We start from the raw sequence: 13,967 nt of genomic DNA, 5'->3' as shown, positions 1-13,967 counted from the left end.
GACACAGAGTAATGGATTTAAACTAAGAGAAAAGTGATTCCACCTAAACATTAGGAAGAACTTTCTGATGGTGAGGGCTGTTTGATGGTGGAATGCACTGCCTCGGAGGGTGGTGGAGTCCCCGTCTTTGGAGGTCTTTAAGCAGAGGCTGGATGGCCATATGTTGGGAGTGCTTTGATTGTGGGATCCTGCATGGTGGGGGGAGGGTTGGGGTCACTGGGGATGTGGTGGGGGGAGGTAGTTGTTAATTTCCTGCATTGTGCAGGAGGTTGGACTAGATGACCCTTGTGGTCCCTTCCAACTCTATGATTCTATCACATTCCGACATTTACTAGGCAGACTATGTCTACGGGGTGGTTTGCCATTGCCTTCCCCAGTCATCTACACTTTACCCCTAGCAAGCTGGGTACTCATTTTACTGACCTCGGAAGGAAGGAAGGCTGAGACAACCTTGAGCTGGCTACGTGAAACCGACTTGTGTCACGATCGAACGCAGGTCGTGAGCAGAGCTTTGACTGCAGTATTGCAGCTTACTACTCTGCACCACGGTTCATTGTACCTTTAACCTACTCTGCACCATAGTTTATTGTACCTTTAATCTACTCTCTTTGGTCCTCTTTGCTGCTGAGAGTAGGGAACAATGGTCAGAGCCCACGGGAAAGAGAAGGGCGTGGTTGGGACTGAAGGCAGGCTACCTCCCCCCCACCCACTCTCTCCAGTGCACCCAGCCGGGGCACCCAAGCTCGCCAGTCTGAAGGGGCAATAAGTCAGTTTGGGCTGGAAGATTTTCACACTTTTATTGTAAAGCTTTGGGAGGGTTAATTACAGTGGAATTCATCATCCGACAGCTCAGCAAACAAACAGAAGGGAAGAGAACAGAACAGGGCTCACGAGGCGTGTCATGCTCACGGGTCCAAACGGAAAGGGTTACAAGGGAATCAATTGTGCTCACGGGCTCCTGGGAAGGACCAGCCCCACCCCTCCCCACCCCACCCCAGGGCCCAAAGCCTCCCCAGTGTCAGGGAAATGCATCATCACATGGAGAGCAATACAACCTTAGCGAGAAAGAGAGAGAGAGAGAGAGAGGCGGCAGCGCTGAGACACAGGTCACCATCTGAAAAATAGTTGGGTACTTTGTACTCTGCCAGAGGATTTACTCCTTTTTTTTTTTTTTTAGAAAAAGCTACACCTGCATGTACATAAAACTGTACAAAAAACAAGGCATCACAAGCAAGGAACTGAAATCTTGTATAAATAGAACCGACACGAAGAGCTACAAAGGGGTCGCTTGGCTCTGTCTCCCCACGCGCAGCTGGCCTGTGTCCGGCCCGCCCACCTTTGGTTTTACCCCTGGCTTGTCCTAGTGCAGCGCTCGGGTGCCCTTCCATGTGCTTCTCTAGGCCAGGACCCTTCGAGCACCCCCTCCCCCACCCCACCCCCACCCCTGTGCATGTAGGATCTCTCCTTCTGGCTTTGAATTGTGCAAAACGAGCTCCTCCGGGTGGTATCTTGGCCTTTGAAGAACGCCCCCCTCCCCTCGACCCATTCCATGGCAAAATCAGGATGGCACCCTCGCCAGCTGCTTCAGAAACTTCTCCGCAGTGGCACTCTGCCCTCTTTTCTCATACACGGAGGCTGCAATATCTTGGTGCACTCCTCTTCTGTAGAAGCACACGCTACGTATGGTCCCTTTCTCCCCTCCAGCCCCCTTGCTTGTACTCCCAAAGAGAGATGCTAAATCCAGGGGAAAGATACTGAAGATTTCCTCTCCTTCCTAGGATAGCAGTAGTAACCAGTACCCTGTGTAGGGTTGCCAGCTCCAGGTTGGGAAATAACTGGAAATTTCAGGGGCGGCGCCTAGGGAGGGTAGGGTTTAGAGAGGGGAGGGACTTCAATGCCATAGAGTCCAATTGCCAAAGCGGCCATTTCTCCAGGTGAACTGATCCCTATCGGCTGGAGATCATAGCAGATCTCCAGACGCCGCCTGGAGGCTGGCAACCCTAACCCCGTGGATAAACCCAACCTGTCCCACACACACATCCACCATTACCACCTGCTCCATTGGCCTTGGCCTAGCTAGTAGGGGAAGCAGCATGCCCAGGAAACTATATGTAGGGTTGACAACAACCTCCAGGTTGGGTCTGGAGTTCTCCCAGAATGAAAACTGATCTCCAGACTACAAAAATCTAGCAAATGGCGGGCAGGGGAACGGACTCTATGGCATTGTATCACCCTTTATTCCCAAAACTCCACCCCCAAATCTCCAGGAATTTCCCAAGCCAGAGTTGGTAACTGTAACGGGTAGGATTGCCAACATCCAGGTACTAGCTGGCGATCTCTTGCTATTACAACTGATCTCCAGCCGACAGAGATCAGTTCCCCTGGAGAAAACGGCTGCTTTGGCCATTGGACTCTACGGCATCGAAGCCCCTCCTCGAACCCCGCCCTCCTCAGGCTCCGCCCCAAAAACCCTCCAGCCAGTGGCAAAGAGAGTCCTGGCAACCCTACTAATGGGACATGCCCTGCTCCAAGGGGTGTTGTGGCCAAGGCCCCCCTAACAGTGCCCACTGCGAAGGGGCAGGGCTGGCTTGTGCCTGGATCCTGCCTGGTTGTCACCAGCCCCGTGGTCGGCTGACTGAGCCCTTCTTGTCAACAGGCCTGTTTGAATGCTGTATTTCATAGGGTTGTTCTATGAAACACCAAAGGCTGTGGTCCTACGGGGGGGGGGGGTTGGATCGCCCCCCCTTGCCTGCAAGTCCGTCTTCCTGGCCTTTGAGAAGCAGCAGGTAGGAGGGTCCCGCCCCTTTCCCTGCCTCACAGTGGCACTTCAAGTGTCGAGATGGGTGCACTGGTGGAGGGAGGTGGGAATAAAATGGGTAAGATGATTGTAATAAGAATGTAATGATTGTATTTTGAATTTTTATTTTTTAAATTTTTTATAGATATATCATTCTTATTATGTAGTTCTCTATATTGTTATACTTTTTTCTGTTTCATTTTTTGTTGTTTGTATTACGTTTTTTCTTTTTGTTTAAAAATTTAAATTTTTTTTTTTTTTTAAGTGTCGAGATCGGACAGTGAATGATGGGGCTGCAACTTTTCTCTTGCCAGGTCCCTCTTCACCCCCCCCAGGTGGTTTTTGGGGTGGAGCCTGAGGAAGGAGAGGTTTGGAGAAGGGAGGGACTTCAATGCCAACAGAGTCCAATTGCCAAAGTGGCCATTTTCTCCAGGTAGGGTTGCAAAGTGCCCGGTGGTGGCGGGTAAAATCCCGCCAATCCACCGGGCTGCCTGTCGACCAGCTGAGAGCCGGCGGGCACTACGTGGACACGCACATGCGCTTAAGTCGCTTCTGGGTTTACCCGGATTTGACAAGGGCGCTCTAGCAACTTTCGGCCGAGATTGACAGAGCGTCCGCATCGCTTCCGAGTAAACCCGGAAGTGACATAGTCGGTCCCGCTCTCCAGAAAGCCCATGGACCGACAGGACCTGATAAGCCTATCTCCAGGGGTACTGATCACTATCACCTGGCGATCAGGTGTAATAGCAGGAGATCTCCAGCTAGTACATGGAGGTTGGCAAACCTACTTTAGAGGCAGGGCCGGTGGAAGCCCATGACCGTCAGACTAAATGGCTGTGGAAAGAGCCACCCATTGCCAGATGACTCTTCCCGGGTTCCGACTGGCTACCCCCACGTCTCAGAGAGTGTCGAGGGCAGGCGAGGAAGGACCTCTGCTCTCAAGCACTCTGCAAGGCAGCAAGGGGGAGCCAACTGGGACTCTGGCTCAGGGACCCAGGGCCTCGATCCTCGGTGCCGCGGTGGTGCCTGTTGGCCTGCTCTCTGCTGCGCTCCAGCACCCCCCCCATCACCTGCAGGTGGTCAGGGGATGGCACTCCAGCTCCCTGTGCAGCAGGCTCAAGGGACGCCAAGCAGCGGGAGGGTCATGGAGCTTCTGACTGCTGTCTGGTTCTTCTGCCTTTGTTTGGGGATGAGCCGAGCTGTTCTCAGACAGCTCTCTCTTGCTCTCACCCCTCTCCCCCTCCCCTCCAATCCCTTCCTGTTCCGACTCCCACCTTGACTCCAGACTCCAAACACAGACTGACACAACTGTATTGCAAGAGGCCAGCAGGAGCGCGTGCCTGTCCGTACAACTGACGCCACTCCTCCCCCTCTTCTCCAGACCCATGCAACAGAGACAGCTGAACAGAGACACTGAAAGTCGATGGCCAGAGAGTTTCCTGCAGAACGGCTGGGAAGAACACATCCGCGACCCATGGCGACACGTAGGAAGGGGAGCAGGCCCTGTGGGCATTGGAAGAACCAGCGCCATGGTATGCAGGTGCCCGGAGAAACAGGGCATCGGTTGGCCAGGTGGGTAGAGAGCAGAGCCCCCAGGCTGGAGAGGGTACCAGTGGACAGTGTGTATGGGGAGAAATCTGCATTCCCCAATGCCACAGGGATTGGAATGAAGCCCCAGAAGCACCAGCTGGCAGGGAGGGCAGGCTTTGGGGGAAGGGACCACCACGATCATGGGCTGCAGGGCATCAAGACAGTTAAGAGCGACGCAAGGATCAGCTCACTAGGCCGGCCCACTGGAGTCCTCCCTCGCCCGACCCGGGCCTCCCAGGCTGGGGTGCCCTCCCTCGGGGCTGATCGTTCGGACCGTCGCCCGGTTCTCGGGGGCCCTGCTGGAACCCCCAGACCCGAAGGCAGCTCCCGCGGTTTGGTTCTCTGTGGCTAAACCTCCGGCACTGGAAGAGAGTTACTGGAGCCCTTGAGGCTGGCCCTGGGGGGTGGGGGTCGAAAGGCAGAGGGAGGGGGCAGGGGGTGACTCCAGCATAGAGAGGCCCTGGGCCCCCAGCACAACCCTGAGTCAAAGCTCCATTTCACAAAGGCAATGGCGGCTTACAGGCAGACAAATCAAAGGCCAGAATCATGGCACTGGGGCCCAGAGACCCCCCACCCCGGCGATCCCCTGCCCTGGGTGAGATGCAAGGGTTATCGGAGAGCAGGGGGGCTGTACCTCCTGAAGAAAGGCAGTCTCTTGCCTCTCTCCCACTGACCCAGTGCCCCTGTCCACGGGGCAGAGGCTCACCCAGCTCCACTGTCCACGGGGCAGAGGCTCAGGAGGACCAAACCGGCGCCGCAGCTACCCGCTCTAGAGCTCCTCCGCGCCCGACGAAGAAGAGCCGCCGAAGTCCAGAAAGAGGTTTGGGTTTCAAAGCTCTCTAATGCCCCTCGTGCCCACCCCCCAGTCCTGCTGACAGACCCAGGCTCTCTCCCCACCAGCCGGTGCCCCGTCTCTATTTACACTGCGGAAGGCGGAGGGGGGGGGGGGGCTGGTCGGAAGCACGGGCTCCCATGTGCTCTTCTGTGTGGCAAACGGTTCAAACTGGAATTGCTCCCTGTGGTTGTTTGTTTGTTTGTTTTCTGTTTGTTTCAACGTCTTTTTTGTTTGTTTGTTTCTGTTTTCAAGGACGATAAAAGTTTTCATCAGGCAGGACGCAAACGTCATTCCTAAGAGTCATATTTACAGGAGTCTACAGTAACGGCAGAGGCAGCTCATCCCCACCCTCCCGCTGCGCCCGCGCCAGGTGCCCCCAGCCCTGCGCCCGACGGACTCCGCCCAGTCTGCACGGACCTTTGGTAACTAAGCCCTTACCCCCACCCCCTGCCCTGAAGCCACAGACCGAGCCCTCTGCACTGGGGTCCCCTCGCCCCCTCCCCATCCAGAGCCTGGTCATTCAGGATGGTCTCGGTCCTCTTGTCCCAGGAGCATCATGTTGCCAAGGGTGTCCTGTGCCCGGAGAGCGGGCAAGGCGTTCCCACCCAGCAGGCTCAGAACTGCCGACACAAACGATAAAGCATCACAGTTTGAAAAGTCCCTTCGTCTTCCTCTCCTTCCAGACACTGGCCTCAGCGGTGTGTTTTGCAGGCACCTTTCTTGCCCCCACCCCACCCCAGTCTCACAGGTAGATCTCCCGCTTGGCGGTCTGGGAGGATGGCGTGGTGGCTGCTTGGAAGTCTGAGGTCTGGGTGAGAGGGATTTCCTCCAGGGGGGAGTCCTTGCAGGGCTCATGGCTACTGTTGGAGAAGGCACTGTACGTAGGGAGCAGGCGGAGGTTAGCCATTTTGGCGCTGCGCTCTTCCGAGAGTCTGGGGCTGCCGTTCCCAACTTGCTCATGACTCCCTCGGTCTTGATAAGGCACAAACGTGGAGAGTTTGAGGGCGTTCTTGGGCCTCCGGCTCGGAGAGGACTGGCCCGGCATCCAACAGGTGTCAGAGTGGCCAAACTCTGTGCATTCCCGGGTGCAGGTCCCTGTCATGGCTACGTCGGGCAAAGGCCGGAGATCTACACATGACAAAAAAAAGAGGGAGGGGGAAAAGGAGAATGGTTAAGACACGGCGGCATAGTCCACAGAATCGACAGCGGCTAGGCTAAGCTGGGAGTGGGGGGGAGCTCAAAGCAAAGCATGCCGGGAAAACATACCCTTACAGGCTCTCCCCTCTGTGCAACGGCCAGGCTGCCTTCCCCAAAGGAGAGATACCAAGACATGGAACTAAGAAGGCATGCGAAATGCTAGGGCCAAGGTGATCTGTGGTGCAAAGGGAAGAAAACCACAGCAGAAATTCTGCATCCAGCAGAATAAGGTGGGAATGAGGTGACAGAGCCCCAGGGTGATAGAATGGGCTATATCCACTATAGACAGGGAATACATTTTTAATGTTCTTCTCTGAAAAAACACACTCTGCACTGCAGGTACAAAGGCAGCACACATGGAGTGAACAGGATGTGAATAGGGTTGCCAGGTCCCTCTTTGCCACCAGCGGGAGGTTTTTGGGGAGAAGCCTGAGGAGGGCAGGGTTCAAGGAGGGACTTCAATGCCATGGAGTCCAATTGCCAAAGTGGCCATTTTCTCCAGGTGAACCGATCTCTATCGGCTGGAGATCAGTTGTAAAAGCAGATCTCCAGCTAGTACCTGGAGGTTCAAAAAACAATCAGCACGCAGGCTCAAATATTGACCAAAATTCTGACAAACATGAAACAAGAAAATACACTAAAGGCATGCTGATTGTTTTTTGAATTAATCATTGCCAGCCTAGGGTATTTTTTCTGATCTAGTACCTGGAGGTTGGCAACCCTACATGCGAACCTTTTCCCCTCTTGTGACCATTTTAAAATGCTTGTTGGGAGCATTTACAGATGTGATCACCTCAAGACGCTGAGACCCAGGCAGGAGAACCTAAGCGCTCGGGGCAGGAGGGACAGAGCCGGGAGACACTTGGTTCAGTTCATGTCAAGTCTTTTAAAAACAGAAGAAATCTCAGCCATCTCTCCAGAGCAAAATCAGTCCCCTCTTTCCCATGTGTTTGCAAACAGGTATATCACGCCTCAGTTGCTATCTGACTCTTAGGGTGCTTTCACACATCCTGAATAATGCACTTTCAATCCACTTTCGATTCACTTCAACAATAGTTTGCAAGTGGATTTTGCCATTTCAAAAATCCAGCTGCAAAGTGCATTGAAAGCACCCTTAGTCACTTTTCCTCATAGAAAGACTGGATGGGCCCTCTGGGGAAGGGGCGTGGGGGGGGGGGGGCTTTGAAAGAAGGCTAGAAAGGGGCTCCTGCTTTATTGCCACCCCACTTCTGGATGCTCCCCCTGAGATGTTACACCTTTTCCTGAGGACCCAGAGAAGATGTTAAGCCCTAAAACTGAGCCAGACCTTACAACCTGGCAACACTGCCCTCCAAACACAGTGCTCTAGTTCAGTGGAGAAGTTCTGTGTATGTACGTGTGTGTGTGTGTGTGTGGGGAGTTTATTGCAATAAGTGCCTGCAATGTCCTCCTAGAGAAGAATTCAGTCAAAGTCTTTGTACATATCTACTTTATAGAATTCATTGTCTTAAAAAAAACAACAACCCAGAACGGTATCACACACAAAAGGCTTACAATCACCTTCCCTTCCCCTCCTCACAACAGACACCCTGTGGGGTAGTTGGGGCTGAGAGAGTTCTGAGAGAACTGTGACTAGCCCAAGGTTTCCCAGCTGGCTTCATGTGGAGGATTGGGGAATCAAACCCGGTTCTCCAGATTAGAGTCTGCCACTCATGTGGAAGAGCGGGGAATCAAACCCGGTTCTCTTAGGGCAAAAACGCATGGCCGCTTTATCCTCCTTTAATCCCTGTTTTAGCCAGGATCGAATGCACATTAGGCGAAACGCATGCGTTTGATCCTGGCTAAATCCTGGCTGAAATAGGGATTAAAAAAGGATAAAGTGACCATGCATATTCGCCCTTAGTGTCTGCTGCTTATGTGGAAGAGCGGGGAATCAAACCCGCTTCTCCAGATTAGACTCTGTCGCTCTTAACCCCTACACCACGCTGGCTCTCAGTATGACAGTGATAAAGCCAGCAGATCCATCAAGTGGTTCTTCTATGTCCCTCCTGGACAAGCGCTCTGGTCAAAATGCTATTCGTTCTCTTCTAAATCCTCCCTTTCTCCACTAAATTTCAGACATACAGGGGGACTTGGGCTGGCCACATTACGATGTGTGAAACCACCAGGAGAGAAGGGCATGCTCCAGCTGCCACCTTCAATGCTTTTGGGCTTCCAGATCCTTCTTGGGTGCCCTCTGACAGATCAGGTCTTCTCCCTAACCTAGAGCACCAAGTACTCAACCCTCCTGCATGCATAAATGAGGCTACTAAGCAAGAGGAATGCTGGGGCAGATTCAGAGCTTGAACTTGGGAGTACATGGGAAGGATGCATCGTGGGGGCTGCTGAACAAACCCTTCCCATGATCCCTGCGCTTTTCAGTCACTTCTGCCAAAGTCGCTATCTGTGTGCATTGGAGAGTCGGTTCCTGTGGCGAGGCCCTCCATACCAGGCACCCCGCAGACTCTCAGATTTGGCCTTCCCTAACTATCATCCTCATCTCACCAAACTTGCATTTGAGGTGCTCTAGGTTAATCTCTGGGTTTTGTCGTGTCCTGGTGTCCACCCAAGTTGGGGGAGGCAAATTTGGATTTTCAGAGCCCTTCACATTTTCCAGTGTCTTCTAGGGCCATGATAGAGCAGATCCTTTGCAGTTTTTTTAGGCTTAAAAGGGACCAAGGGGTGTGTTTGAGAGAGAGAGTGGGGAGGCTGGGCTCCCTTGGAAAATGACACCAAAGAAAGGGTTAATCCCATTTAACCCTTTCCCTTGTGTTGTTTGCTGTACTCTGAACTGCTCCCCCAAAGGGCAACTGGCAGCAGGGGAGGAGGGAAATTACACCGGGAAAGGCTTAAGTATATCCCCTAACAACTTGTTCCTGATTTGTCTCCCCCAGTTGATTTTAAATCTCTCCCAAAATCCTACAAGAGATCCATTAATGGGCCTGTTTCCATTATGCCTAGTCTGGACCTTCCACCAGAGGACAGCATCTTCTCTAGAATGCAGACGGCTGCAAGGAGGACTTGAGCATGTGGCTGCAGAGGTAGGGTTGCCAGGTCCCTCTTTGCCACCAGTGGTATGGTTTTGGAGCAGAACCTGAGGATGGCAGGGTTGGGGAGGGGCTTCAATGCCATAGAGTCCAATGGCCAAAGTGGCCATTTTCTCCAGGTGAACTGTCCTCTATCGGCTGGAGATCAGTTGTAATAGCAGGAGATCTCCAGCTACTACAGGGGTGGGGAACGTCAGACCCGGGGGGCGCATAAGGCCCGCGAAATCATTTGGTGTGGCCCTTCATGGGTCCTGGCAGATCTCTAGCTCAGAAGGATCTAAGACTGGCGATCCACCCCCTCCCGCAGACAGGAATAGCCTCTATTCAAGGCAGATGTGAGTTTGTGTTTGCTGCCCTGCCTGAATCTCTTGGGCTCAGCTGCGGACAGCAGAGCTCAAAAGCGAGTCGCTCTACATGGCAGACACTCAGAGCCGTCTCCAGTTGTGCCTCTTGGCTAAATGTTTGACCAAATATAGCAGGCTAATTTTTAAGTTGATAATTTTGTATGGTCCGCGAATGATGTTCTAAATATCCCAATGGCCCTTGGTGGAAAAAAGGTTCCCCACCCCTGAACTACTACCTGGAGGTTGGCAACCCTACGCAGAGGTCTTGTGACCCTCTTAATTGAAACAGGCCCCAGCCACAGATAGACTTGTGCTTGATAAAAGAAGAAGAGTTGGTTTTTATATGCCGGCCTTCTCTACCACTTAAGGAACAATCAAACCGGCTTACAATCACCTTCCCCTCTCCTCCCCACCACAGACACCCTGTCAGGTAGGTGGGGCTGAGAGAGCTGTGACTAGCCCAAAGTCACCCAGCTGGCTGCATGTGGAGTGGGGAAACCAACCCGGTTCACCAGATTAGAGTCTGCCGCTCATATGGAGGAGTGGGGAATCGAACTTGGTTCTCCAGATTAGAGCCCAGCGCTCCAAACCACTGCTCTTAACCACGACACCATGCTGGCTCTCGTGATACTCCCCTAAGGGCCCTTTTCAACAAAGATGCTCTATGCGGTCCACGCTGTCTTTTCGTTGTTGTTGTTGCTTGTTTTGGAGGGCTGGGGAAGACAGTCCTGCTGCAGGGGGAGGAGGCCTTACTTGCAACAGGACAGTCCTTTGGAGAAGAATCAGGTTAGAAGTGCACTCCGATGAAGGAGAAGGAAAATGCAGAAAAACTGAAGAACACAGTTCAATTAAATGTTCACAAAATGCTAGGGCGGCCCAGTCAAGGGCTTTGTGTGTGTGTGTGTGTGTGGGGGAAACACATAGAAAGCAGACACATTTATTGGGTTATAACAATAAATCTGAAAGCAGGTAGCAAAATTTATGGCAACAACCAGAAGTGTGGCTGATTTAGGGCCAGGAAGAAGAGCTGGTTTTTATATGCCGACTTTCTCTACCACTTAAGGAAAAATCAAACCGGTTTAACAACAGACACCCTGTGAGGTGGGTGGGGCTGAGAGTGTGTGACTGGCCCAAGGTCACCCAGATGGCTTCATGTGTAGGAGTGGGGAATCAAACCCGGTTCACCAGATTAGCCTCCGCCGCTCATGTGGAGGAGTGAGGAATCGAACCCGGATCTCCAAATTAGAGTCCACCCAGACTAGATGCCAGAAGATCAGCAACAAGATCTCTACTGTGGTTTTAGTTCTGTAAACAGCATTCCCAGAAGGACCCCATTTGGGCTGAGGCTGTAGTGAAGGGCATGGCAGTTTTACGTCTTTCCAGATTGCAAAAGGCCTCGCCCTAAAGCCAATATTTGCCTCAATGGGAGAAGCATACAGACTGCCTTTATGGTACAGTTCCCCCACAGGCACAAACATGAGCTCCATGGAGCCATGTGAGCTCAATAAAATGGGAAGTGTGTAGAAGGGGAAGAGTTAAACTCCCCATTCCCTCCTGCTCGGGTCGTGATCAGAATCGGAGCCTCCTGTAGTTCCACTTTATTACAGAAACTGCAGCGGAGAAACAGTCGTGGCTCTTCCAAGATCTTGTGTGGTTTGGCTCAAAGATTTCCAATGAACAAAACTGGGGCTTCGGTACCCCAAAGACATCCCTGTTCCCTCCCATCACTCAATGATGCAGAAGTAAGCAAAATATATGCTTAATTTTATATGATACACAATTCACAGATTGGGGCGGGGTTTCCTCGTTTTTGTAAAGTCTGGTCTACACATACCCCCAGGGTAGCCTTCCCGGGGTTTGTCTGTCTGTCTGACACGCATTGTGCTGGACTTTAAAAAAGGGAGCATGCAAGCAAAGGTTAAAAATGATAGTCGTTGGACTCCACGAATCTCAAGCAATTCTGAAGAGAGATCTCTGCCTTTCATGGCAAAGAGTGGGGGGTTATTTGTGGAAGAGAAGCCCTTTCCCAGATACAAAAGATTGCGAGATGCATGCTGGGGAAATGTAGCATCCTCCCAAAGAAGGTCCCAATCCGGAGGGAAGCTGAAGAGGCAGTGCACAGCAGGAGCAAAATAAATGTACATCTAGGCTGCATCAAACGATCTTTTGCAAAAAGGCCCTCGAGTCACCAAGCAAGGGCCAAGGCAAGCCGCGTGCCTGTTGCAAGGAACGTCCCAGCACCAAAAGCTCTCCTCCCTCACTGAAACAGGCACCCGTTGCCTCCCGTTTCCTCATTCCCTCCCTGCCCTCAAGCCTCTGCAACAGGCACGCAAGGCTCTCAGCCACAGACACTGCCTCTGTTTGCTACTGACTCCCCCAAGCACCATCAAGCTCGAGCGATGCAAGAGGCAGGGACCCGGAGGAAATCCAGTGGTTTGATTACAAAGCTAATGAACAGTCCCGAAGGCTTGCTCACAGGGGGACGTGGTTATACTTGCTCTTTTTGCAACGCTCAGCTCGGCATGTTAACAGATTCCTGACCGGAGCGAGCATTGTGCCCTCCTGCACTACTTAGGCACGACATTGCCAGTCCAGCGCTCAGCTACCGACTGGGCCTCTTGCTGTCCTTCGGCACGGGATTCTCAGGATGGAGGCTGGGCAACTGAAGGCCAAAGGGTTGATGCCAGGCAATGGAGATTGTGGGGAACGTAGGGTTGCCAGCTCCAGATTGGGAAATACCTGGAGATTTTGGGGGTGGAGCCTGAGGAGGGCGGGGTTTGGGGAGGGGAGGAACGTCAACGGGGTGCCATAGAGTCCACCTTCCAAACCAGCCATTTTCTCCAGGTGAACTGATCTCCATCGGCTGGACATCAGTTGTAATAGCAGGAGGTTGGCAACCCTAGAGGAACGTCAGGGAGGGGCTTGGAAGACCCCCACCTTCAGCCACTCCCTAATTTTCATCATAGTGCTAGCCTTCCCTGTGTGCATAAACTCCCCATGAATTCCCATGCTCTCAATTCATTAGGGTTGCCAGGTCCCTCTTTGCCACCAGCGGGAGTTTTTGGGGTAGAGCCTGTGGAGCATGGGGTTTGGGGGAGGGGAGGGACTTCAATGCCTTAGAGTCCAATTGCCAAAGAGTCCATTTTCTCCTGGTGAACAGATCTCTATCAGCTGGAGATCAGTTGTAATAGCAGGAGATCTCCAGCTAGTACCTGGTCCCCTAGGCAACCCTAAGGGAACATCAGGGAGGGGCTTGGAAGACCCCCACCTTCAGCCCCTCCCTAATTGTCATCATAGTGCCAGCTCTCCCAGTGTGCATGAACTCCCCATGAATTCCCATGCTCTCAATTCATGCAGCAACAAAAGCGTTCGGATGAGGCTCGGCAGCAGGAGCAGCCGCCCGCTGCAGCACGCACGCACGCCCGTCACGTTAGCCCATCTTCTCGCCTGCTCCCAGATCCTCCGGCAACGCTTGGCCCGCACACCTGGCTCCTCCCAGGTAGCACCTCCAAGCTGCCCATCTGGGGCTCTGCCTCCTGCAGTTCCTCCCTCGCCGCCCCCCAGCCTCCCACTGAGGGAGAGCTCCTCAGCCCCTGCAGTCCCCTGGGAAGCCACGCGCACATACCTGAGTGCAGGGCCCCACTCACAGTCTGCTCCGCTCAGGGGACACTAATGAGGAGCAGAAAAAGGAGGAGAGGGTCACTCAGCATGCAGCCCCCCCCAACTCCCTCGGGGGTCCGTCCACCCATGTCACCCCACCGGGCATCCCTACCCACCCAGCTGTCCCAAAGATCTGGGGTACCACAAGGCCACAAAGCAAGGACAAAGACTAGGCCCCCCACCCCGGGCAATCTCTTGGCTTTCCCCAGCAATGCTGCTCCCCCCCTCCCCAGGGCAGGTGGGCTATGCTAGTCTGGCTTCTGTCAGCATCTGATAACATCTTCCTTTCCCCTTCACACTCACAGACAAGGTTTCCCTTCCTCACACAACCATTCCTAGACTGGGGAAAGTGGGATTGCATTACAGAAAAGCTAATCTAAGACTCTGGCTCAACCTGAGCTATGAAACAGGAAGACCTGGGTTCAAATCCTGCCTCTGCTATGATCTCCTGGGGGGAGTGTGTGTGTGTGGGAGAAGCA

The 13,967-nt window shown here is 53.2% G+C and overlaps 1 protein-coding gene across 1 annotated transcript; it reads right to left on the bottom strand.

Moving 5' to 3' along the window:
• Positions 1 to 5,800: 5,800 nt before the first annotated feature.
• Positions 5,801 to 13,489, bottom strand: LOC130488813 (protocadherin-9-like). Its single transcript, XM_056862478.1, has 2 exons — positions 13,454 to 13,489; positions 5,801 to 6,350 (listed from the first exon to the last, which is right to left on the bottom strand). Exon 2 carries the CDS (start codon positions 6,322 to 6,324, stop codon positions 5,965 to 5,967), a length of 360 nt encoding a protein of 119 aa, XP_056718456.1. The 5' UTR covers positions 6,325 to 6,350; positions 13,454 to 13,489; the 3' UTR covers positions 5,801 to 5,964.
• Positions 13,490 to 13,967: the final 478 nt, after the last annotated feature.

This window comes from Euleptes europaea, chromosome 17 (assembly GCF_029931775.1).
Source record: "Euleptes europaea isolate rEulEur1 chromosome 17, rEulEur1.hap1, whole genome shotgun sequence".
Taxonomy (NCBI): domain Eukaryota; kingdom Metazoa; phylum Chordata; class Lepidosauria; order Squamata; family Sphaerodactylidae; genus Euleptes; species Euleptes europaea.
The sequence above is the reverse complement of the archived record's forward strand: the minus strand, read 5'-3'. Positions and strand labels throughout refer to the sequence as shown.